The sequence below is a fragment of the Raphanus sativus genome, chromosome 6, assembly GCF_000801105.2.
Source record: "Raphanus sativus cultivar WK10039 chromosome 6, ASM80110v3, whole genome shotgun sequence".
Taxonomy (NCBI): domain Eukaryota; kingdom Viridiplantae; phylum Streptophyta; class Magnoliopsida; order Brassicales; family Brassicaceae; genus Raphanus; species Raphanus sativus.
The window spans coordinates 4,776,314-4,799,954 of NC_079516.1; the positions used below are offsets into that span (position 1 = coordinate 4,776,314).

The following is a 23,641-nucleotide window of genomic DNA, read 5'->3' on the forward strand; positions in this document are numbered from 1 at the left end:
AATTGAAATTTTTTATTGGATATTTTTAGTATTATTTTTATTTATTCTGTTTTTAAAGAAAAAAAAATTACCCTCCCGCAACCGCCCGCAACCGCAAACGCTAGCTAGAACCAGCTTTTGATTTTAAGAGGTTCGGAGCGATTTGAAGCGATTTGTAGCGTTTTCTGTGATTGTTTCGAAACGCCAACAACCGCTATAAACCGCAAAAGCTGCGTTTGCGGGTGGTAGCGGGAAAACGAGTCGGCACCTAAATAGTCAGCGTTGCCAATCACAAACGCAATCAGACAAAAGGGTATATATGGTAGTTAATTAGTGATATCTTTTTATATTCAACGGAGAAGTTCTTTTGAGAAAAAAGAAAACGGAGAACTTCAAAATCCTCAAAACTCTCTAATCTCATCTCATAGAGTCGCGACAAGTAAAGAAGATCGAACATGGAAGACTCAACGATCCTAAACATAACAACGTACCTCGAAGCGTTAGCGCAAGGAAACGGTTTAAGCGAGATAGAGGTTTTTATCTTACAAGGCTTAGAACTCATCCATGTCGGAAAAGGAATCATACGATGTAAATTAATCGTCACGGATCGTGTCGCGGTAAGAAAAAAAGAAGAAGATATTTGCTTGTTTGTTTTCGTTTTTAATGTTGGTGAATTTTAATATATGAATATGAAGAAATGATGATCATGTGATTCCTAGGGAGATGATGGAACTTGGCACGCCGGAGTGATTGCGGCGGTGATGGATGCGATCGGTGCTGCTTCTGTCTACTCCACCGGCGACGGATTCCATTCCTCTGTTGATCTCAACTCTTCGTTTTATTCAACGGCCAAGATTCATGTTCGTGTTCTCTATATCCTTTGTTTGTCACCTGTTATTAAAACAATGTTGCATGATGGTAAATATAGTACGTAGATTAGATAAGATGAATGAAACATGAAAACAAAAATACTAACTTACAATATAAATGAATTAATTTTCTTTTATAATGACTTTTACTAACAAAAGTGAAGTCAGTTTGTGGTTATGAATGATTATGACAATCATTCTTGTTATTGCACATGCTCCAAAACTATGATAGTATATTAAAAAACAAAAAATAATAATAAGATACGGATAAATTTGCAGGAAAAAGTAGAGGTAGAAGCAAGAGTGAAGGGGACCAATGGAAGGCTAAAATCATCTGTGATTGAGATTAGAAGAGAAAGAGATGGAGAACTCATAGCCACAGGAAGGTTGTGGATGGCTCCACTTGTACTCAAAGTCAAACACACTGCTTCTTCTAATCTTAGTAAGCTTTGAATTGTTATTATTTTTTTCTCAAATTAAAACTTACTATTAATAACACAGTTACCATTTTGAAAAGTCAAAATAATCATGCACACCAATAATGGTTAGTAAGAAATAATAAACACACCTACTAATATAATCCTCTACTTCCTAAATCCAAATCCAAATCCAAATCCAAATATATAACTATAATTACATGCATACAAATATATTAGATTATATAACACACACTACGAATCTTTAGTTTAATTTAACAGCTTCTTCTTGTTCTTCTCCTCTCAGACCACTAACCTTATCATTCCTCAACTGGTCCATCGTGGGACCATACGACCAGCTACACACCACGTAATATATGACATTAACGAAGCTCAAGATCGCTAAAACCCAATAGTAATAATCATAATGACCCTTGTTGATATTATCTTCAATCCAGCTCTCTCCACTCTTCTTCTTTGAGCCGTTCTTGACCACATTGAGGATCACACTAGCCAAGATATTAGCCACTGCCATTCCTAGACCGAACAACGCAGCCGCGATGCTCGACATGCTTTTAGGAAACTCGGTATAGAAAAACTCCGTCTGTCCTATCCCGGTTAAGGCCTCTGCCAAACCGTGCAGTACATACTGTGGTACGAGCCACATCGCTGAGATGTTCACTGTCGCGTTGGCGGTGTTCGCGAGTCCTTGGCTTATCGCGGTTCTTCTTCTGTAATGCTCAACAGTTGCTGAAACCGCCATCGCTAGGAAGGATATGAATAGACCTAACCCCATTCTGATCTTGACATTAACTCTAACAGGTCTGCCACGGATCTTGGAAGCTAATGGGAGGATTGCACGGTCGTAGAGAACCACCCATGCAATTAGGGCTATGATTGTGAACATGCCAAAAGAACCAGGTGGGATTTTGAAAGTTGAATGGTCCCCCAAACGTCTATCCATTGAGTTAGCTTGAAGCAGCTGGAACGAGTTCTGGCTGACGTTTATAGACATCATTATCCCCGTGGACCATACCGGTATCACCTTGACCAAAGCCTTGAGTTCCTCAACTTGGTCCGTTGTACAGAGTCTCCATGGGTTTAAGGCCAAACCATCAGCACCAATGTCTTCCTCGCGGTTTCTTGTGACACAAGCTTTATTCAGAAACCTAATTAATTGAAACATTTTGTCAAAACTCCTTACACCAATCCAGAATTAAATATATTTTTTTTAACATCAATAAGGTCGATCTATTACTCATAACTTAATATATATATAACTTAATTTTATATTACCTCAATTTGTCACTTGGAGCTTTAAGTTCAGAATCGTTCAGGTGGTAATAACCGCCATAAGAGTCATTATGAACCGGTAATACTAACTTCCTGTTCACGTAAGCTGCAACAGCCGCTTGAGCTAAACCAGTGAACAGACTCTTGGTCGCGTTGCGTTTAACATAGAGAGGAGATGCCAAAACAAACAAGATACTCGCCAGTAGCATGATAATCGCTGGTATTCCAAACCCTATTCTCCATCCCAAGTGATCTTGAATGTAAACAATGACAGTGAAAGCGATCAAGACAGCAACCGATGAGGAAGCGTAGTACCAACCAAAGAAACTCTCAAGAACCCTCTCGTTCTTGGGATTGTCTTTGTTGTCCAATTGATCAGCACCAAAGGCTAGAGAACACGGCCTGATTCCGCCAGATCCAATCGATATAAGGGCAAACGCAAAATACAAAAGAGCTAGTTGAGAAGATATCGCTGCCGTGGAACTGCACTTGGTTACTGTAGATGCTACACACGGTGATGGCTTCACTTGTGGTAACATAGCAGTTAGCCATAGAACCAACATCCCCTGTAACGTTTAATTCAAACAATTCATTAACAACATAAAATGAAGAGACTCTGTATTATCAAGTACTCAAAAACATTATTTAATGTATATGCGGTTTACATTATTAGCATGACAACTAAGTAAAACATGTTGTGCTCAATTCTTTCGTAAAATCTGTAGATGTATTTAAAGGAAAATACTTCCAAGAGCAAGAATCCAAATTTAAGGAACATATTGTTCTCTAATGAAAATTGTTCTCTAATGAAAATGATTGGACAAGGTGAATGGTTGCTATAGATTTAAGAAAAAACAATTGAGGTCACGTTTTACATTTTTCTCAAGTGGGTGACTCACAGTCAGAATTCATTCACAACTTGCCAGAGAGGTCAGAAGGCCACCACAACCGCAAGGTTAGCAGCCAGAATTTTTATAAAAATAAACAAATTAATGATAACGATACTTAAATACTTTATGAATATTTAAGACTTATTGTGATATAATCACATGGACATTTCAGAATGCCTGGCATTTTGTACATAGTTTTCCGACTTTGTTATATGTAATATGATTTAATTGTATGGAAACAAACATAAAAAATAAATCGCTTTAGTTTCATTTATTGGGCAGCAATTTCAGGGTGGCACATGCAACATGTGAGAAATTTTGACTCTTTACGGAAAGAGGCTTCTTCTACAAAGCATAATCATTGCACTTAAAATAGAAAGTTTACTGTACAGAAATATATATATAACCCTTAGTGTTGTATATTGGTGATACAGGAACTTCAACAAATAAACAGCTTTTTGTGATTCGCGAAGAAATGATAGTAAAATGTAATATAACCTCCTCAAATTTACCAGCTTTTAAGTTACAAAAAAAAAAAATTACCAGCTTTTTTTTTGTCAACATCAAATTTACCAGCTAGAAAAAAAATTACCCTTCGAAGGCCCTTAAAGAATTACTTTTAGAAAACCTCGTACCATTTAATCCACAGGCCCTTAATTATATGATTGTTAGATTTTATTGAATAGTCAACGACTCGACGAAAGTAAAGTCCCAGTTACTGGTTTACTCTTTCACCCAAATCAATCTAAACCGAAAATCCCGCTTTTGGATTTTTAATTTTAGCAAAAAAAGAACCTAAATCCCCTCACTATTGACAAGAAACCGTATAAAACATAAAAAAAACCATTTACAAAAACGAAGGGCTCACTGGTTAGTAAATTACTAATGACAACGAACTGATGAAATTTGATGGAGTTGAATCAAACCGGAAAAGGAGAAGAACCATAAGCCGGTTCTTCAAATGAAAATATTTACCAGGAAACTGGAGAGAGAAGCAATGGAGATGGTGAGAAAGCGACCCAAATAAGAATCTGAGAGAAAAGCTCCAACGAGAGGCATGAAGTTAGTAGCAGCGACCCACATGAACAACACGTTTTGTCCTTTCACAAGTCCTAATCCGTAATCACTCATCAGATAAAGAATCATGTTCTGTAACAATCCATAGCTCGCCACTTTCTCAAACCCCTCGTTTGCTTCATCCACCAAGAACAAGAACAAGAAGAATAAAACATTAAGAGAATAAAATCTAGCTGATGAGAAGAAGACAAAGAGATGTAATGTTTTTTATTACCAATGATGAAGGGCATAGTGAAAAATCCACCCTTTGGTCTTGTGATTCTGGGTTCAGGCATCAGCTCCTTTGACTCTGTTTGATCTGGAGGGTTCTCCATTGTACTACCTTTCAGCTGAGAGAGAGAGAAGAAGATCTTTGTCTTTGTGCGAGAGCTTTTGAGTTAATGCGATCTTATTTTTCAGTTTAGACAGGGAGGAATCTCTGTTTCTGCGACGAGTGAGCGCAATAATAAATGGGAGATACAAAAATAATTATGGGACCTACAAAGAAAGATATTATTTCAATTAAATATATTTTTAAAAATATGTAATGGGGTTTCATTCTTCGTATATCTAGCTAAATTCAAGTTGAAACATAAATGCCAGGAAAACACGCGTGTTTTTACAAAAACAATTGAAAATTACAATAATGTGTGTACATTATAAGTTGCATCTAACTTCCAATGTTCCTTAATCCATGTTATCACGTCAAATAAATAAAAGGGATGTCAAAACACACGAAGCATAGAGTTAGCAAAGAGAGAGAGAGAGAAAAGAACGAACATACTGCGGTTAAATATACACCTACGATAACAGGGGTGGATGTAGGAAAGTTTTAGACGGAGGTACATACATTATGTCAATTCTTTTTTCAGTTGGGGGTATTTCACAAACTTTATACTAGTTACCTGAAAAAAATTCAAAATCAGATGGGGGCACGTGCCCCATGTATGGATGTATATCCGCCTCTGACGATAACTAAGTCTACCATTACATTTTTTTTGCTTAATCTAAATGGTATTTGGATTGAAACCCAACTAATCGATCCTTACAGAGATAGTACCAAGTACCAACAATTATTTCGGTTCCGAAAATTTTAATGTAAAATATGGCTTTATCTTCGTTTCGTCTGATCAAAGAAAATAACAACTTATAGCAGAACTAGAATCCAAAACTAACAAATTTACAGTTTTCCTCAAGTTTTTCCTTACCCAGTTACCCCTATGGTTACCATGGCTTGGTTACCACTTACATTTCGCCTAGCTAATTTCAAAGAAGTTTCATATATAGCTCTTGCTTATCTTATGGAAAATCAGTTTCATCTCCACGTTTACTACGAAACATTTATTGTGATATATTCAGATATATTCACTCTAAAATCATTTCTTGAGCCTTGGGCATTAGGAAGAAACTATATGTGTTAAGTGTTGTAGGCATTGTAAAAAGTTGTTGATCTTAATGTCTTCATTAATCCTCTTTTTGTAAAAAGATAATGTTATATTTTGGATTAAGAACGCTTTGTAGGGTATGTTTTTCTTTTTTTTGAAAGCCATCAGGATCAATATAGTGTAGCTTGTTGTTCATTCTTCAAGAAGATAATTCCTGATTACAGCACTTCTCTAAACAGCTGATATGTGTAGACTACAATCATTGTGGATGTAGCCTTTTTTCTTTGAAACTGTTGTGCCTTGTTATTTTAAGAAAGATTAGATTGTTCTAGATGATATCAAACTAGCTCGAAGACTAAATAATCAATCTATTCTTCAAAACTTGCCCTCAAATCTTAATTTGTTGGTGTTACTCGAATAAAGTAAGAGTCTCGAACGAATTAAATAATGTGTCAATAGTACAACGGCCTCCAAGCCTCCAACAAATATAATCACATGTGTTTATTATAATCGATTCCACTTAATAGATTCCAAATAAAGTTTTGTTTTTGGTCAGGTATAGAAGTGAAATCGTTATCCGAAAACGAAACATCGATCCCATTAGTAAAACGAAAGTATCAAAATCATCATAAAGGTCATTAGTAGTAATCGAGGAAAGGAAGGAAGACATCCCACGAGGTTAACAGCTTTTATTTTGGCTCTCTCTTCCTCTTTTCGTGACAAATCGAAACTTTATAATTGGTTCTTATTCTTTCAAAAAAAATTTGGAATTTTCATGAAAGTAAGTACATCATATTTAAAGAGTCGCCCAATAAAATCATAAGCTAGAAGCATATTTTACTTATTCTTTTAATAATCATCTTTTTATTAAACTTTGATAATCCGAAAACTTGATTTCTAATGACTAGGCCAACGCAACCAACTATAAAAAGGTTAACTCACTAAATCTTGAGTTGAAGTCTGAACACGTTTATGCAATGCGTAACAAAGTTGCTCCGAGCTAGGCTGAAACAAATTTGGAGAAAACCGAGTTTACATTTTATCCCAAGAACTATCAGTAGACCACCGTTCGTATGTATCCTTAGCGAGACGACATACGTGATATTGTTGGCACAAACTAGCATATATCAGTGTCACAACTCCATCCGTCAAAAGCAACCCGTATCTAGGAGATCACTCCGAAATGAATAGCTATTGGTCAATCGTTCAGATCCCCAAAATTAATCACCCAAACACTAGGATTTGGAAAGAAAATAATTTGGAATTAATATTCAGGCATCGAACTTTATATTATTGGCGTCATCTTTAAAATTCTTCTTCGTTAGATTATACAATAGTACTATTTGAATGATTTAAAATAAAAAAGTGAACATATTATAAACAACAATAATGAAAGTGACATGGTCATGGTCATGCACGTGGGTGTTGGATACTCTACAATCTCCTTTTTGGCAAACTTATTGATCTACTATATATACATAATTATGTCATTTCATTTTTAATTCGTGATCATCATAACTAGTTGTTATCTGATAGTTAAAGTTACTATTCACTCTTCAACGTTTGTAAAAGTCTTTTCAAACAATACGGTCGAAGTGAAGGTCCCTATGCAGTTATAACGAGTGAAGAAAACATACACAACCTCTCTTTTTTTTGGAGCAACCATTACACGACCTGTATTTAATGTATTGTATCCCTTTTCCTTTTTTTTGCTCAACTGTATCCCTTTTCCTATATATGAAAATGGTGCGAAAGATTTAATGTGGACTGTGGATGAAGATCATTCTGGGACACTTCCAAAAGAAGAAGACTGTAGAAAGTGAATAGCCTAGAACAATTATTTAAACTGCTTGAGTTACACGCTAACTCCTCATTTTTCCTCCATTTCTTACTTCAAGAAGGAAAGGTCTATTGATGTAGTGTCAGGTTTCAGACTTATTTTTTCTTCTCCTCAAAGTTAAAATAATATAAAGTATTATTTTGTCAAGCTCATTTTCCTCACCGACTATTTCTTATTTCAGTGTTCTCTCGATTCCACACTGTTCAAAAGGCCACCTCCATTTGCACACACGCTATTTATCTTGTCTTGTTCTGCTTGTGTTTATCGAAATTTAGAAGTTGCGTTTTTTTTATCAGTCTGCTATTTGACTCCTTATATAATAAAACCCCAAATGTATCACATTTACCAAGCTTTGAACAACCATAATGAATTACACATAAACAACCATATATGTATACAAAATCGCTAGTTTGTTATATAATGATATTCTGATTATAACTTCGTAGTTTGAGGTATAACGCACGCTTTAATTTTTGTATAATTTATGTAACCGGTGTGCAAAATAGATTACCTTGACTCCCGCTTTAACCAGAAAAGTGTAAAGAATAATAAAACCAACGTAGCTAGCTAAGCTTTTTATTTCACTTACAGACAGACACAAAGAGGAAACCTCATGTCTCATTTCTTCTCTCTAGTCATTTATATTTATAAAAATTATAAACCATGCATGCTTTTGATTTTCCAAGTCTCAGCTGTCACCTTTCATTTCATCAGTCAAATCAATCAACTAACATAATCTAAAAATATCTCGTGGCAATTATATCAGCTGTTTTCTATTCTCTGAATTGAAAATCTTAAAATCAGACGTTTTAGATCATCTTTTGGAATCAAGAAGATATATATATTCGTCTTCTTTTTATCAATACATTTATGTAATGAATATACATCTACTCTGCATTTAGGTGATTTATCTTGTGAAGTACCCCATTGTTTTAAGGGTTACACAAAAGAATGTCCCTCGTAATCATGAAATGGGCTGTGTTACATCACTCTCGTAATCCTCTCTAGATTTTCCCTTCTTTTTCATTAATCACATACGTCACTTCAAGCATTTTCTGCTCCATTAACATACACTTTTCTTCGCTTTTTATTCCTTTCTTCTGCATACAACAATAAAGCATGCACCATTATTTCAGCTACATGCACTCCCCCGTAAGAAATTAAATATATAAAATACTGTCTAGTGAAAATCAATGTTGAGTCCCTCTCAACTCTCGACTAAAAACTAAGTAACATGAAAAGTTTTATTCTTTTTAGGTATAGCTTTTTGTGTCTACGTATCGAGGGTTTTGAGTGTTTTACAAGAAGTTTGTGAACAAAAGAACGATCGAATACTGAGATAAGCAAAGATCAGATTGTAGTAGTGAATTTGGATTACAAAATACTAAGATGAGTGAAGGCCACTATGGAATATTAGTGACAATCTTATAAATGTGATTGATTTGTTTTTTATTTTATGAAAAAATGTCCCAAAATCAGAGGGAACAAGTGGAGATGGGAAAGCAACAACGGAAGAGAGGACAATGAGGTGAAGATAAGCATGACCCTCCATTTCCCTCCTCTTTTTTTTTCTGAAACTGACTCCATTTCCCTCTTTCTCCACGTTATCTTCTTTGGTTATCAATAACGTTTTTTTCTGCTTATAGTTTTGCAACAATTATTGTTTTATAACCAAAACACAAACACACAACTATTATTGTTTCAGATTCAATGCATCACATCCTAGCAAATTCGATGTTTGGGAAAGAAAAGGTTGCACATTTGAATCTAATGATGCAATATTTTAAGTTTTATTTCACAAAAAACATAAAATAAAACAGTTAAGTGCAATATTCGACTTTATTTCGTTCAAATCTTCAGTTACATATATACAAACAAAACAAAAACACAAGAAAGGAACTGGTGGAAGAAGATACGGGTTGACAAACTTGACATCTGTCATCCGAATTCTCAAGCAAACTCTTCGGACCACTCGTGTAATGTTGGGAGTCTTACTCTTCATGTCCATAATATTCGCTGATCCAAAAGATGTTACGACAATGTACATGAGTACTTTCTCAAATAAATACAAAGAACAATACAAAATAGCCTGATTGTAATGCAGAACGTCTTTCTTTGTTTGTCTTCATTCGCTAGACAGGGCCGGCTCAAAGAATCCATGGGCCCTTGGGCAAAATATTTTTTGATATTATTTTTACATATATCTATAGGTAACTTAAAATTTTTGGATCCAGATACATAATTTTTTAAAAAATCTGGATCCTATTTTAACACTATTTTAGAAAAAAAACGTTTGGACTCTGGGGCCTACGCCCCTTTGCCCCATGCTCTAAACCGGCCCTGTCGCTAGAAATATATAGTTCCATCATCTTTCTAAACTTTGTTTGACAATACTTCAGTATTTAAAGATGATTTTGTGAAACCAACAATGACTGAACACCAACATTGATAAGATAGTTTTTACCAGTCTGGATCTCTGGTGTTGCAGCAGCTGTGGCATCAACAATAACAGTCACACATTGATAAAATCCAGCTCTCAGAATCAACCCTGTGCATCACTCGTCTAAGATTCTTGCTTTTTCAGCACAGAAGAGTTGCTTAAAGAAAAGTTAGAAAACACATTCCATGCCTCTATTCCGGTTTGCTCAACATTTTACCGGTTTAAGGTTGTTCCAGATCGGTAATGAAAGAACTGGACAAACGATGCCTATTTAAAATTTAAACCAAGATGAAGAATCATAACCGATCACAGTAAAAAAAAAAAAAAACACTCTTGTATTAACAAACTTTGCTTCAAGTTGGTTAACTTGTATTAGAAAAAAAAAGCTAAGGAGTAAAAAAAGGAGTCGCTCTTCTTTTGCAGGAATCACCAGTCTCTATGATCCGGGCTTGGATATCTGAAGGTAAACCATTTGAGTATAGCCATTGAACACAGACTTATCAAGCCGACCTAAACCGAGTCGTTGGAACAAACGGCGCTTCCCATCTGCTACGATCGGTGGAGTCGAACGAGCGGGGTCGTACCGTGACTGATGTGTCAACGAAGGTCCTGCAACCGGAGGTAGCTCCCAGTAGACATCAAGAACCGATTCAACGTAACGGCTGTTCTGGAAATGCTGATTGTGTGAGATTTGTGTGTTTGTGTGGTTGAAGTCATCTCTCATTTCACCTCTTACTCCCCACCATGTTTCACCTGGTCCGCACAGTTCCTCTGTATCAACTGCTTTTTCCCAGAACTTCTTCCTCTTTGATCTAATCCTGGCTTCATCGCTGTCTTTGAAACAGCTGTGGCCGCCTCCTGGTGGGAAAACAAAACACATCATATGAGAAAATCATCCAAACTTATCTATTGAGATCTTTACAGAACAAACCTTTAATATATGACTGGTCACATATATGTCGCAGAGAATAGTGATCCCCTGTTCCTGTATCGTAGTTATCCTCGAAAATGAGATGTTGGAAACCCGCCTTCAGTGCCTGCTTTAGCCTGCTCTCGGTAGTATAATCAAAAAAATAAAACAAAGAACTCTTCACTAATGCAATAAGGGCAAGAGAAGAAGATATACCTTTTGAGTTCATTCTGATGATCATCGAAGAAGACAACAACGCGGCTTAGATCCGTCACTCCATGTTTCCTCAACACGTTCTTCCACTCAACACTCCCAAAATCAACAAAATCTTTGCCCGCAAAGTACGTGCAGTTTCCATCAACATAAGCAGGTCCCTTCTTCAGGTACTTCTCGGGGTGTCTAGGCGTGAGCGAGATAATCGGCGTATCCGGCATAGCCTGGCGCATAACCCAAGTGGAATGTCCCTTGAAAGCACCACTCTCGATCATCAGCTCAGGCTTTAGCCAACGCGCCATGAACCATAGCCCGAAGCTGTGATCAAAACCCATCCCATGCATATTGTTCTTTATTGGCCGTGTTTCGTATATCGGTACAAACTCTTCTAGAGCCTTGAGTAGATCCTTGGAGGTCCACTCGACTTCTTTTCCATGTTTCGATCTGCCTTTTGCCAAGGGAAGAGAATTAAATACGTACACACCATATACAAATCAATCTCTTTGTTAAGAACAATATATTCCATAACACCACCATCAAAGTCCTCTTCAACTAAAATCAACATGGAGACTGAAAAGACCGAAGAACGTCGATTCCTCAGAAGATAAATCTCATAACTAATTTGTACAAGAGCATTTTTAATGGGTTTTTCTCTACTATTTCATGCTGTGGAACACGGCGAACTAAACTTTCAAGAATGCTAGAAAAGAAAACTTGACTGACGAATGAATAATTTACAACCTTAAACCAGTACTTATATCCCTTAAAAAACAGGCTAAGTCTGTCTAGCAAATAACAAAAGTAGGTTTTTACTGATGCACTAAGATCTAAGCAGCCCTGGGACGGGAACGGGTACAGGAAACGGCAAACTTCAATTTTTTAGATACCGGTACGGCATAGAAAAAACAACCAAATTATAAGAAAATATAAAAATATCCATAAGTGTAGGTTCTTTATTTTCACTTAATAAGTTGGTAGATCCATTACCAGACTACTACCACCATTTTCAGTTTGAGAATTCATCTTCTTTATCTATAGAAAAATCACAGAAAACATAAGATACATCAAGTGAAAGCAGAAACATATAAATTGATAGTCCCATTTTCGTATTAAAACACAGAAAAAAAATCAGAAACATTGTATTTTAAGTCACAACAAAGCCAAAGACATTAAAAAAAAAGAGACTTCACAACAGTCATCAAGGACAGAAGAGCATCAGACGCCACACCATCTGGCCCATATGATGCTCGTGTCATTGTGAAGTCTTTGTTTGAATAAGTGTTTCTTAGCTTTATGCTACTATAGGGAATAACATTTTAACACAATCCATGGCTCTGCAATTGATTAGGCACATACACCACTATCCAAGATTAACCATTGGCAAGCAACTTACAGCACCAAAACCAATTCAACTTACTTGTGAAAATCTAATACTCAAACAAACCTACATCAAATCTCACCAAATCATTCTTAAGTAAATCCACACTGAATCATCACTAGAGATAAACCAATGCACAGTGCCCAGGGCCGGGGCCTTAGACGAGACGAGTCAAGAGGGAATTCAATAATTTGGAGCCGAAATTCTTTTTTTTTTTCACAAATTTGGGGACTCAAGGTGAATGTTTCATCAGGCTTGGCTCAGGGCCGGCGCTGACAATGCATATAAAACAATGCACAAGAGAGAGAGAGATCACGAGAGCTTACACCAAGGAACACCTAGGGCTCCAAAATCCGATTCGAGCCCGTCGAGACCGAAGAACCCGATCCGAGCGACGGGATCGAAGCGGGAGATGCAGACGAAGCTGGTGGAGCGGAAGGCGAAGGAGATGAGGAAGAGGAGGGCGAGGAAGAGGAGAGCGATGACGAGGCAAGGCCACCACTGGTGCCCGATCCGGGAGACGAAATTGGAGGCGAGGAGGTAGATGTGGGGACGCTTGGTCTTTGATTCGTCGGCGGCGCCGGATTCGCCGGAGTAAGAGAGATCGGCGTCGGAGTGAGGACGGCGGAAGGAGAGAGCGCGATCGAGCATCGTCGTCGTCGGAGTTTTGGGGGAGTGAGAGGAGTGCCACGGTGATTGCCCCCCTCCGTTGTTGTTGCTATTGCTCATCGCTACTACTCTTTCCATTTAATTAATTTCAATAGTCTCTTTCTTTCTTTTTATTTTTTCTTTTAATACTGGTACAGTGATTAAAGGTTCTCATTTGAAATTATGAGATATTCATGAAAGCTCCTTCTATCATTAGTCAATTTATGATTGGCTCATTTAATTATAAAATTAAGATTTAGTTAGATAATTAAATAAATTTAAATATTAATAGGTTGAGATTTTTTTTTGAAATATTAAAACAAATTTTCAAGAAAATTTAAGTAATAATCAGGACATATATCAAAATATTTAGAATTTACTACTGTTCCCATTGGACCTGTTTTGTGTGTCTCAATCGAAACTGGTTCCTTTTATTGGACCGGTTCACCATTAAAGAACTTGTACATTACGTAGAACGATAGAAGTTTACATTTATCTAGTAGCCATGTTATGTAAGTTAAGTATGATTTCCGTGTTTTGTTCAAAAAAAAAAAGGTATGATTTCCGTGTAGTGCAATACAATTACCAAGCTAATGGTCAAATCTACTTCTTCATAAGGAAACATAACCTACTAGTCAATTGAAATCCCTAAGTATAGCTATCACATCAACTAGATTTTTTCTTTCATTTTAATTCTCCCTCTCACGGTTTACTAACTAACTTGCCTACTTGGTTCAATTAATTTTTCTTATATTTGGTAGATTGGGCTTCACTACAAAATAATGGGCTTTGGCTTTATAACGTGAAAAAGTCTCAAACGGCGGCAAAATCGTGTTATGAGTAAAATGTCTCTCTTTCTCTCTTCATTGATTCTCCAAGAGTTTTTGGGTTTCATCCCGTGAGCATCATTTGATTGTACGATACAAAGTGTCATGAGTACAGAGTACGTGTCCAGTCTCACACTTTGTATCACTTCCATTAGTCATATATCATGACTTATCACAATATGGCTCGCAAGAAAAATGCACGTGTATAATCAATGATTAACCTAAAGCCACAATTAGTGCCTGACATTTGATTAAGTTGCACTGAATAGGCTTAATTCTTACAAAGCAGCTTGTTTTTTTTTATTTCTCAGATTACTACTTTACGAGTTTTATGTGGGTTTAGGTGAGGAAACGCTTTGGTGGGGTCGTTGACCAAGTCTCATTTATATGTTTTAAAAACAGTACCTTTAACCTGGTTCTAAAAATTCTTAAACGCAGACAAAATCACAGCTCAAGCTATGGGTAAAGTCTCTCTCTCTCTCTTTCACTTTCTTGATTCTTCTCTCGTGTTTCTGGATTATGCTTGTGTAGTTGTGTTGTGTGTGATCGGGTGAGACTCATGTGAAAACAGATTGGTTCAAGAACTCGTCAAAGCAGAGCTCATCACTACAGATTGGCGGGGGATCTTCCACTGCTCATCCCAGTCCACATGTCTCCAAAGGCAAGCAGGTTTGCTGATCTAGTTCCGAGATTCTTCATCACGATCAGTGTTGAGAAGTTTTCTGGAAATGTTTATTTTTTACCTTACTGTGATCACTGAAACCTTCAAATGTTTGGTAGATTGTACAAGGTCACGGAGAAGTGTTTACGCACTTTATATCACTTCCATTAGCCATATACCCTGAGCTGAAACAAAAGGTTGAGACTTTTCGGAATTCTATATTGGGTAACGATCGTGATAAGAAGCCTTTGAAGTTTCAGAGTACTTTAGATGGTAAGATCAAACAAAACAAAAATAAATAAACTAGTAGTATAAGTTTTATTATAAAACTTGTTTTCATGACATGCCATCTTAAGCAGAAATGGGAATCGAAAAATCGATGTTTATTTCGCCAAACAGTTTACACTTGACTGTGGTTATGCTAAAGTTAGAGAACAAGGAAGCTGTGGATGCAGCTCAGGATATACTTAAGGTTACAATTAGTTTCCTATTAGTTAAGAGATATTGTATGCATCTTCTTATGATTGGTTTGATGATTGAGATCTTGTATTTCGTAAAATTTAGAGTGTTTCTACAAGTGTGAGGCATGCTTTGGATAACCGACCTGTCTTCATACGACTTAAAGGATTGGTACGATGTTACATCCTTGGCTTTAACGTTTACTACAAAATTTGTAGTGACTTGAAACATAAACTTTGACGTATGCTTTGAATATTTTCTCGTGTTAAGGATTGTATGAATGGATCTTTAGACAAAACGCGCGTGCTCTATGCACCTGTTGAAGAAGTTGGGGGTGAAGGCCGGCTGCTAAGGGCTTGTAGCATCCTATTATCTCTAAGAGCCTATTTTTCCTCATGTCCCTTTGGTTTAAGATAGACACATGAATTTATATCTTATTATCATCTTGCAAGATCTGTTGAATTCTTTAACTCCATAAATAAGATATAATCATTGGTGCATTTGTGAATGCTGGATTTGCTGGGAAAGATGCAAAGACACGCTTGAAGGTAAATGCTTTTATATATCTCGTTTACTAGGAGAAATACGATGATTGAAGTAATGTGGTTTCAGTTTTTCCTTCATGCTTATTCCTTTCTTTTGCAGCTACATGTCACCATGATGAATGCAACCTACAGAAGGGATAAAAGCAAAGGGATGACTTTTGATGCTCGAGAGATACACAAGGAGTTTGGGAGAAAGGATTGGGGTGAGTATCTAATTAGAGAAGCTCAGATCTCAAAACGATTTTGGTATGATTCGAAAGGCTACTTCCATTCTTGTGGTTCACTACTTTTTCCACATAAGTGACACTGAAAAGGATCAATATCCACTCCATAGATGCTTGGTCAAGACTCAAGACTATGATCAGTGGTAATATCAGTTATGTAATACATGTGTGTGTATGTAACCAGTAGTAGCAATTGGTAATTCTGGCTTCTGACATTACTGAGTTGTGATTTACACATCATATATAATATGCTTTGCTATGTTCAATAAACAAATTAACTCTAGCTAACATCTTACTTATTGGAATTTTCTATTCCATTTGTTTCTTTACTGATCATCAAATCTTGTTATAAAAGGCTGAAAGCGAAGGAGAGGTGTATAATTTCACTCTCTCATACAAAGACTTGGAGGAAAACAAGAAGGGAGTCGTAGTAAAGCATTAAGGGATCAAAGAAATGCATGTGTTGCTAGAGGAATCAGAGAAGCTGGAGAAGAGACAAGAGAGAGATCAGGGGGTCAAGAAGAGACACGGCATGAGAGAGAACGTAACTAGTTTCGGTAAAGAGGTTAAAAGTTGCAGAGGATTAACTGTGGGTTTAGTTAGTTTGGGGTGTGTAAAGAAATTATCCATTAAGAATAGAGCAGCGTGGGTTTAGGTGAGACAGAAAGGCTTTGGTGGGATCGTTGACCAAGTCTTAAACGTCGGCAAAATCTCTTTTATTGAGTTTCCTAGAGTTTTTGGGTTCTGATTTGGGTTATGCTTTGTGTTGTGTGTGTGATCCACTGAGCATCATTTAAAATTAGAGTCGCTCAAACACTTTTAAAGCGAATTTTATCGCTTCTGAATCGGTAGGGCCAGCCTAATAATATTAAGAGTTCAAGTTTTTTTTTAAAAAAAATATAGAAAACAATTAATTTTTAAAAAACTTTGAGTAACAAAATAAAATAAAATATATGTATATTTTAACTAATTTTTAAAAGCTAAGTTTATTAGAAAGAATTTCACACAAAATATTTATAAAAAAGTTCTAATTTTCAATAAATGGTAAGAGCATTAGTTAGGGGGCCAAAAAATATTAACCAGGCTCTGTGTTCAGGGAAGAAACTTCCACTCATAATCTTCACATATCTTGCCTTTGAAGGCAAAGACTAGCAGGTTTGTTGTTCTATTTCGAAGATTCTGACTGAGAGTTAAAATTTGATCATTTGTTATGTTATATAATGTGCTTTATTAATATTTATATGACATGTGATTGTGTTTGTGTATTGTTTGTGCATAAGTTCTTCAAATTAGTATTTTAATTATAATATATTTTGATTATTTTATGATAAAAAAATCTGAAATTTCTCTATAATTGACTTGATCTTCAAATATATTGGTTATGGCTAAATTAGTAGCACTTAACAATTGTTACTTATACAAAAGTAAAGCATCATCAACAAATATGAAAGTGATTTGATTAAAATGTGAATATATTAGAGCTTAATTGATTAATAACTTAAATATGAGATACTAGTATCATTATTTGAGTGTGTATCTTTGAATTTTCAACAAAGAAGTATTTTCAAATCCACTTAAGTCTATTACGAAATCATACTTATTAGTGAGTTTATTACTCAATAAAAATGAAACAAAAGAGATATCTTTTAAAACCATGAAATATAAAACCTTAATTGTAGTAAAGAATCATGAAACCTTAAAATGTGGCGAAAAACAACAATCAAAAGAGATTATTTCCCTGGTAAACGTAGCAAACTACTTGGAGAACATGCGTTACTTGTTGTAGGAAGAGGTCGAACGCCATATAGAGTTGATTTCTTGGTTGCTCAGAACTCGTGGGGGACAGGTTATGCCAATAGTGGATACTGCAGGATATCACTCCCAGAAACTCGTGGTTTCGATATTTTCTGGCCACGTTGGTAGTTTTCTGTTTTTTTTTCCTCTACTTGTGGTCTTTTGTGGTTAGAGATGGCTATATTTTGCTATGTTGTGACCTTTTGTTGCTAAAAATCGCTATATTTTGCTACTCTCCATGAAATCTTTATGATTTATGGCTTTTGTAATGGTGCATCTAGCTACATGTTCAGTGTTCAACTTTTTGTGACGTACGTTTACAAATTACTGATACTAAGTATTTGATGAAACAACTTTTTAAAAATTATAAAGCCCATAGAAAACATTTTAGATAGTGTAACTCCATCATATATGGTATAAATAGAGAGAAAGCTCTAGGAGTCATGATCCACATGACATAACACAGAATCATAGTACAAATAGCTCTAAGTTCGAATGTCACAGACGTCCACTAGAATCATGATTACAAGGCATAAACAGACAAATAAAGTTAAAACATTACAACCACTATAGATCATTTAAATTAAGATAATGTGCCATTTTGCCAACTCCTTCTGCCTCCTCAAATCCCAGTTCCAGATAAGAAACAATACGGTGGGATCGTTGACCAAGTTTCATTTCCATGTGTACAAACAAGACTCAACCTGAAAAGTCCTAAACGTCAGCAAAATCTTTTAAAGCGAATTTTATCGCTTCTGAATCGGTAGGGCCAGCCTTTTAATATTAAGAGTTCAAGCTCTTTTAAAAAAAATTATAGAAAACAATAATTAAAAAAAACTTCGAGACCAAAAAAATAAACAAATATAGGTATATTTTAACTAACTTTTTTATATATATTTTAAAAACTAAGTTTATTAGAAACAATTTCATACAAAATATTTATAAAAAGAATTCTAATTTTCAACAAAAGGTATGAGCATTAGTTCGGGGCCCAAAAGATCTTAACCAGACTCTGTGATTACGGGAGAAAGTTCCACTCCTAATCTTTGCATCTCTCGCTTTCGAAGGCAAAGACTAGCAGGTTTGCTGTTCTATTTCGGAGATTCTGATTGAGAGCAAAAGGTTGTAAGGAGTCTAGAATGGACTACTCATTATTTTGTATCATTTCCACTGATTCGGCATCGTTTATGGTTGAGACTAGGACGGTATCTGATCGTCTTCGAGCCCCCAACTTTCGTTCTTGATTAATGAAAACATCCTTGGTAAATGATTTCGCAGTTGTTCGTCTTTCATAAATCCAAGAATTTCACCTCTGAGTATGAAAGTTGTGGTGCATGGACAAAGGATTAAAAAACAATGTCGCTATGAACGCTTGGCTACCACAAACCAGTTATCCCTGTGGTAGTCTTTAAAGGCAGTCTGCACAGTTGTTACTGCAATCTCTCTGCGCCTGATAACCAAAGTGAAGTAGCCTCTAAAGGCAGCCTGCACAGTTGTTGCTGCAATCTTTAAGCTTCAACTTTTTAGAAACGATATACCAAAGTTTTGAAACTGAAAAACAAATAGAGACTAATTTCATTTTTGAAAGAAAAGCAAAAACATATTATTTTTAAGTTTATAATTTTCTTTATGTTTCATATAAAATTTAATTAAGTTTTATATATAATAACTATTAGTTTATGATTTTAATTGGATCATGTATATTAAATTGTTTATAATTATATTATTTTATTGAATTATATTATATTATATATATATATACAATATAAAACCAAATAAATTATTAACATATTTTATTTATTAATTTATAGAGTTTTTATTGTATCATAAAACTTTTTAAAAAGCCTTGTGTGACAATATGGTTTGGTGGGGTCGTCGACTATGTCTCATTAATATGTTTTTTGGGTCAAAACAACAACTTAGTTGAAAAGTTTTGTATCACGAAATTTAGTGGAAAAGCCTTGTATCACAATATGGTTTGGTGGGTTCGTCGACCACGTCTATTATATACATTTAAAAACAGGACTCTTAACGAGAAACAGCAAAGTCTTGAATGCTGTAAAAGCTCATGCTATGGGTAGAAATTTCTCTCTCTCTTGCTTGTTTCCCGCTAGTGTTTTTGGATTATGCTTGTGTAGTTGTATTGTGTGTGATCGGATGAGAATCATGTGAAAACAGATCCGTTCAAGGACTCGTCAAAGCAAAATTTATCAATAGGGAATCCCGGGGGATCTTCCACTGCTCATCCCAGTCCACATGTCTCCATAGGCAAACAGGTTTGCTGATCTATTTCTAAGATTCTCATCATCAGGCTAAACCCCAATCTCGTTCGTGGTTTTTCTTTCCTGCTTACTCTGATCATTGAAATGTTGAAATGTTTGGTAGATTGTACAAGGTTATAGAGAACTGTTTACACACTTTATATCATTTCCATTAGCCATATACCCTGATCTGCGAGAAAAGGTTGAGGCTTTTCGGAATTCTATATTGGGTGACAATAAGGATAAGAAACCTTTGAAGTTTCAGAGCACTTTGGATGGTAAGATCAAACAAAACAAAAATAAACAAACTAATAGTGTAGAGTTTAATATAGAATTTGTTTTCGTGACATGACATGCCATCTTTGACATTAACAGAAATGGGAATCGAAAAGAGGATGTTTATTTCGCCAAATAGTTTACACTTGACTGTGGTTATGTTAAGGTTAGTAAACAAGGAAGCTGTGGATGCAGCTCAGGATATCCTTAAGGTAGAGTTATGAGATATTGTATGCATCTTTTATAGGACTGTTTGATGATTGAGGTCTTTGTCCTTTTTCATGAAAATTAAGAGTATCTCAGAGAGTGTGATGCATGCTTTGGATAACCGTCCTGTCTTCATACGACTTAAAGGATTGGTACGATGGAACATCTTTGGATTTACGTTACCACAATATTTCTAGTGGCTTGAAATATAAACTTTGACTTAACCCCAATGGTTCGCTTTGTATGGTTTTCTCTTGTTAAGAATTGTATGAGTGGATCTTTAGACAACACCCGCGTCCTCTATGCACCTGTTGAAGAAGTTGGGAATGAAGGTCGACTTCTAAGGGTTTGTCGCATCCTAATATAGATCTAAGAGCTTATCCCTTATATTATTTGAAAAAACACTACAATATTTGAGATGTGCATGTGCATCACTATAATAATTCTTAGGATCCCATACAATTAGATTAGTCCATCTGAATATATATTATGTTTTTCATTAAATTAATCATATACTTAATTATTAATTTACAAAAATATTTTTTTCTTTTAAATAAAATTTATGGAATTATCTAATGTGATTAAAATATATATAACAATTAATAATTTTGAATAATAAAGTTTTGATAACAATTTATGTATTTTCTATCATTTATGTTTAATTTTATATTATTAAAATAAATTAAACATTCACATTAACCATATAATAAAAAGTTCTGTATATGTTATATTTTCATTTTTAAAAAACAACAAAAATTAATAAAACTGTTCAAAGTTTCTCATTGATTTTTTTTTTTTGCGATCAATAATTTGATTTTTTATAAAAAATACAAATCATCTTAAAATCATATGAGTTCGAAGTCTTATTAATAGATATTCATATTAAAAACTATATATATATATATATATATTCCATTTAAATTAAACTATCTACTATATAAAAATAGATAAAAATTTTAAATTCCAAAATTTTCATTGAAAAAGTATTGAGAATTTAATATTTTAATTTCAAAATTTACATTAATTTTTTAAATTATAAATTAATAAAACTATTAAAAGTCTCATAATGAAAAAAATTCAATAATTGGTTTAAATTTTTGTTACAAAATAAACAAATGATCATAAAACCGTATGAGTAGGAAACCTCAACAATATACTATATATCTATTTATTAAATTTATTTTAAATCATAAAAATAGATTAAAATTATTATTTAAATTTATTTACCAAAATAAGTGTAAATAGATAACACTACTTGTTTTATTTATGTTTTCGTGCCTTTAATTATTTATGTACTAATTACTGAATTTTCAATTATTTGATATATATTTATAATTTCTTAATATGTAAAAGAACACAAATAAATAATAATTTATAAAAATATTTGTATATAAAAGTACTCATTTATTCAGATCTTAATCTAGTTTTTTTTGTCAGCATCTACAAAACCGGTTCCAAATCTCTCTAAAAAATTGAAGTAATCTAGTTATTTATTATTGTCCCTTTGGTTTAAGATAAGTCGTGCTTAGTAAAAAAGTTTCTAAAGTATTGGCTGAGAACATCATTTCATTTAATGCAAAATTTCTATATAGAGCATATTTAAAGGAATTTTTCTGTGAAACTTTTGTTTTACAAAAAAAAATTGTATTATTTCATTGCAAAAATTCCGTAGTAGTTAGACATGTTGATTTCATTTGGTGATATGACATACAAAACGCTAGTCACGGCTCTCGATAGACACATGAAGTTATATCCTAGTCTTTGTTTGCAAGATCTGTCGAATTCTTTAACTCCTTAATTCAGATATTATCATCGATGCATTTGCGAATGCTGGATTTGCCGGGAGAGATGCAAAGCTATACTTGAAGGTAAATGCTTTTATTCTTTACTCTTATTATTTACTCTTTTGCCTTTTGAGTATTCTGTTGTATTAGAAACTGAAAAATCCTAGTTTACTAGGAGAAAGACGATGATCGAAGTAATATATCATCAGCATTTCCTTCATTATTGTTCCTTTTATATTGCAGCTACATGTCACGCTGATGAATACAACCTACAGATGGGATGAAAGGAAATCAAATACATTTGATGCACGAGAGATACACAAAGAGTGTGGAGAAAAAGATTGGGGTGAATATCTAATCAGAGAAGCTCAGATCTCAAAACGGTTTTGGTATGACGCGGGCGGCTACTTCCATTGCTGTGGTTCACTACCATTTCCACATTAAGTGACACTGAAAAGGATAAATATCCACTCCACAGATTCCTTGTCAGGACTCAGGACTCTGACCAGTGATTCAGTGGTAATATCGAATATGTAATACATGTGTGTGTGTATGTAACCAACCAATCATAGCAATTGGTAAATGTGGCTTGTGACATTATGTTGTGATTTACACATCATATATAATATGGTTTGCTATACTTAAATATAAATAACTTTTAATATCTTATTGATTAAATTTTTCCTTCTATTAGTTTTCTATGAATCATCAAACTTGTTATAACAAGGAAACAGTTTGCATTGAACCGGCCACAGTCTCAACTCTCAAACCTTTCTTTCTGCACAGGTTTGAGTCCCAACAGTGGTGGTGGACACATGATTTTTTTACCTTGATCATAGTATAAAATAAATATTTTTTTATATAATTCATTGTATAATAATATTTCATTAACAATATAATAAGAAAACAAATATATAATATTATAAAATACTTTTTAATGTAAAGTTTGATTTTATGGTTGAAAAATATTTTTTAGTGTTGAAAATACACTAAATATATTGTTATGGTTTGGAGATGTCCTTACAATAAATTATATTAGGATAATATCCGTGTTGAATGAGGATTATGTTTTTGTTTTAAAATTTGAGAAAATAATTTATTTTAAATATACATTGATTTTTTTTACAAAATTGATTATTTAAGTGTATAAAATTGGTAAACCATCTTTGGTTGTAAATATTTTGAATTTAAATTTTAATGAGTTGAATATAAATTCATGCTTTTATTTTATTATTATTTTCAAATATTTTTGCGGACAATTATATACTTTTTATATGAATTAAATA

At 34.4% G+C, this 23,641-nt stretch overlaps 5 protein-coding genes across 6 annotated transcripts; 3 read left to right on the plus strand and 2 right to left on the minus strand.

Moving 5' to 3' along the window:
- Positions 1 to 318: 318 nt before the first annotated feature.
- Positions 319 to 1,305, plus strand: LOC108806915 (uncharacterized). The gene is made up of 3 exons (XM_018579129.2): positions 319 to 596; positions 699 to 839; positions 1,128 to 1,305. Exons 1-3 carry the CDS (start codon positions 435 to 437, stop codon positions 1,299 to 1,301), a joined length of 477 nt encoding a protein of 158 aa, XP_018434631.1. The 5' UTR covers positions 319 to 434; the 3' UTR covers positions 1,302 to 1,305.
- A 224-nt stretch (positions 1,306 to 1,529) lies between these two features.
- LOC108806914 (protein NRT1/ PTR FAMILY 1.1-like) lies at positions 1,530 to 4,970 on the minus strand. The gene is made up of 4 exons (XM_018579128.2): positions 4,739 to 4,970; positions 4,423 to 4,640; positions 2,561 to 3,123; positions 1,530 to 2,433 (listed from the first exon to the last, which is right to left on the minus strand). Exons 1-4 carry the CDS (start codon positions 4,836 to 4,838, stop codon positions 1,530 to 1,532), a joined length of 1,785 nt encoding a protein of 594 aa, XP_018434630.1. The 5' UTR covers positions 4,839 to 4,970.
- Positions 4,971 to 10,421: 5,451 nt separating this feature from the next.
- LOC108806658 (uncharacterized) lies at positions 10,422 to 13,432 on the minus strand. Its single transcript, XM_018578827.2, has 4 exons — positions 12,996 to 13,432; positions 11,295 to 11,739; positions 11,100 to 11,215; positions 10,422 to 11,026 (listed from the first exon to the last, which is right to left on the minus strand). The coding sequence occupies exons 1-4, from the start codon at positions 13,414 to 13,416 to the stop codon at positions 10,605 to 10,607; spliced, it is 1,404 nt and encodes a 467-aa protein (XP_018434329.2). The 5' UTR covers positions 13,417 to 13,432; the 3' UTR covers positions 10,422 to 10,604.
- A 1,059-nt stretch (positions 13,433 to 14,491) lies between these two features.
- LOC108811536 (uncharacterized) lies at positions 14,492 to 16,321 on the plus strand. 2 transcript variants are annotated; one of them, XM_056989829.1, is made up of 8 exons: positions 14,492 to 14,606; positions 14,716 to 14,813; positions 14,925 to 15,078; positions 15,165 to 15,277; positions 15,370 to 15,435; positions 15,535 to 15,625; positions 15,748 to 15,812; positions 15,910 to 16,321. In XM_056989829.1, the coding sequence occupies exons 1-8, from the start codon at positions 14,603 to 14,605 to the stop codon at positions 16,111 to 16,113; spliced, it is 795 nt and encodes a 264-aa protein (XP_056845809.1). In that variant the 5' UTR covers positions 14,492 to 14,602; the 3' UTR covers positions 16,114 to 16,321. The 2 variants fall into 2 exon arrangements, with proteins under 2 accessions (XP_056845809.1, XP_056845810.1); XM_056989830.1 differs by lacking the exon at positions 14,492 to 14,606 and having other exon boundaries at positions 14,617 to 14,805.
- Positions 16,322 to 19,821: 3,500 nt separating this feature from the next.
- LOC108809871 (uncharacterized) lies at positions 19,822 to 23,015 on the plus strand. The gene is made up of 8 exons (XM_056987743.1): positions 19,822 to 19,904; positions 20,006 to 20,103; positions 20,213 to 20,366; positions 20,464 to 20,576; positions 20,658 to 20,723; positions 20,834 to 20,924; positions 22,375 to 22,439; positions 22,599 to 23,015. Exons 1-8 carry the CDS (start codon positions 19,901 to 19,903, stop codon positions 22,797 to 22,799), a joined length of 792 nt encoding a protein of 263 aa, XP_056843723.1. The 5' UTR covers positions 19,822 to 19,900; the 3' UTR covers positions 22,800 to 23,015.
- The last annotated feature ends 626 nt before the right edge of the window (positions 23,016 to 23,641 follow it).

What these genes read in the sequence shown, in the direction of transcription:
- LOC108806915 (XM_018579129.2), top strand. Translation starts at nt 435, where the DNA reads ATGGAAGACTCAACGATCCTAAACATAACAACGTACCTCGAAGCGTTA. An exon ending in TCGTCACGGATCGTGTCGCG is followed by an intron (nt 597 to 698) that starts GTAAGAAAAAAA and finishes TGTGATTCCTAG; the next exon opens with GGAGATGATGGAACTTGGCA. An exon ending in ATTCAACGGCCAAGATTCAT is followed by an intron (nt 840 to 1,127) that starts GTTCGTGTTCTC and finishes ATAAATTTGCAG; the next exon opens with GAAAAAGTAGAGGTAGAAGC.
- LOC108806914 (XM_018579128.2), bottom strand. Translation starts at nt 4,838, where the DNA reads ATGGAGAACCCTCCAGATCAAACAGAGTCAAAGGAGCTGATGCCTGAA. An exon ending in CACTATGCCCTTCATCATTG is followed by an intron (nt 4,641 to 4,738) that starts GTAATAAAAAAC and finishes TGGTGGATGAAG; the next exon opens with CAAACGAGGGGTTTGAGAAA. An exon ending in CTTCTCTCTCCAGTTTCCTG is followed by an intron (nt 3,124 to 4,422) that starts GTAAATATTTTC and finishes TAAACGTTACAG; the next exon opens with GGGATGTTGGTTCTATGGCT.
- LOC108806658 (XM_018578827.2), bottom strand. Translation starts at nt 13,416, where the DNA reads ATGGAAAGAGTAGTAGCGATGAGCAATAGCAACAACAACGGAGGGGGG. An exon ending in AGCCCTAGGTGTTCCTTGGT is followed by an intron (nt 11,740 to 12,995) that starts GTAAGCTCTCGT and finishes CCTTGGCAAAAG; the next exon opens with GCAGATCGAAACATGGAAAA. An exon ending in TGACCAGTCATATATTAAAG is followed by an intron (nt 11,027 to 11,099) that starts GTTTGTTCTGTA and finishes TTTTCCCACCAG; the next exon opens with GAGGCGGCCACAGCTGTTTC.
- LOC108811536 (XM_056989829.1), top strand. An exon ending in TCATACGACTTAAAGGATTG is followed by an intron (nt 15,436 to 15,534) that starts GTACGATGTTAC and finishes TCTCGTGTTAAG; the next exon opens with GATTGTATGAATGGATCTTT. An exon ending in ATGCAAAGACACGCTTGAAG is followed by an intron (nt 15,813 to 15,909) that starts GTAAATGCTTTT and finishes TTTCTTTTGCAG; the next exon opens with CTACATGTCACCATGATGAA.
- LOC108809871 (XM_056987743.1), top strand. An exon ending in ATGTCTCCATAGGCAAACAG is followed by an intron (nt 20,104 to 20,212) that starts GTTTGCTGATCT and finishes AATGTTTGGTAG; the next exon opens with ATTGTACAAGGTTATAGAGA. An exon ending in GTTTCAGAGCACTTTGGATG is followed by an intron (nt 20,367 to 20,463) that starts GTAAGATCAAAC and finishes TGACATTAACAG; the next exon opens with AAATGGGAATCGAAAAGAGG.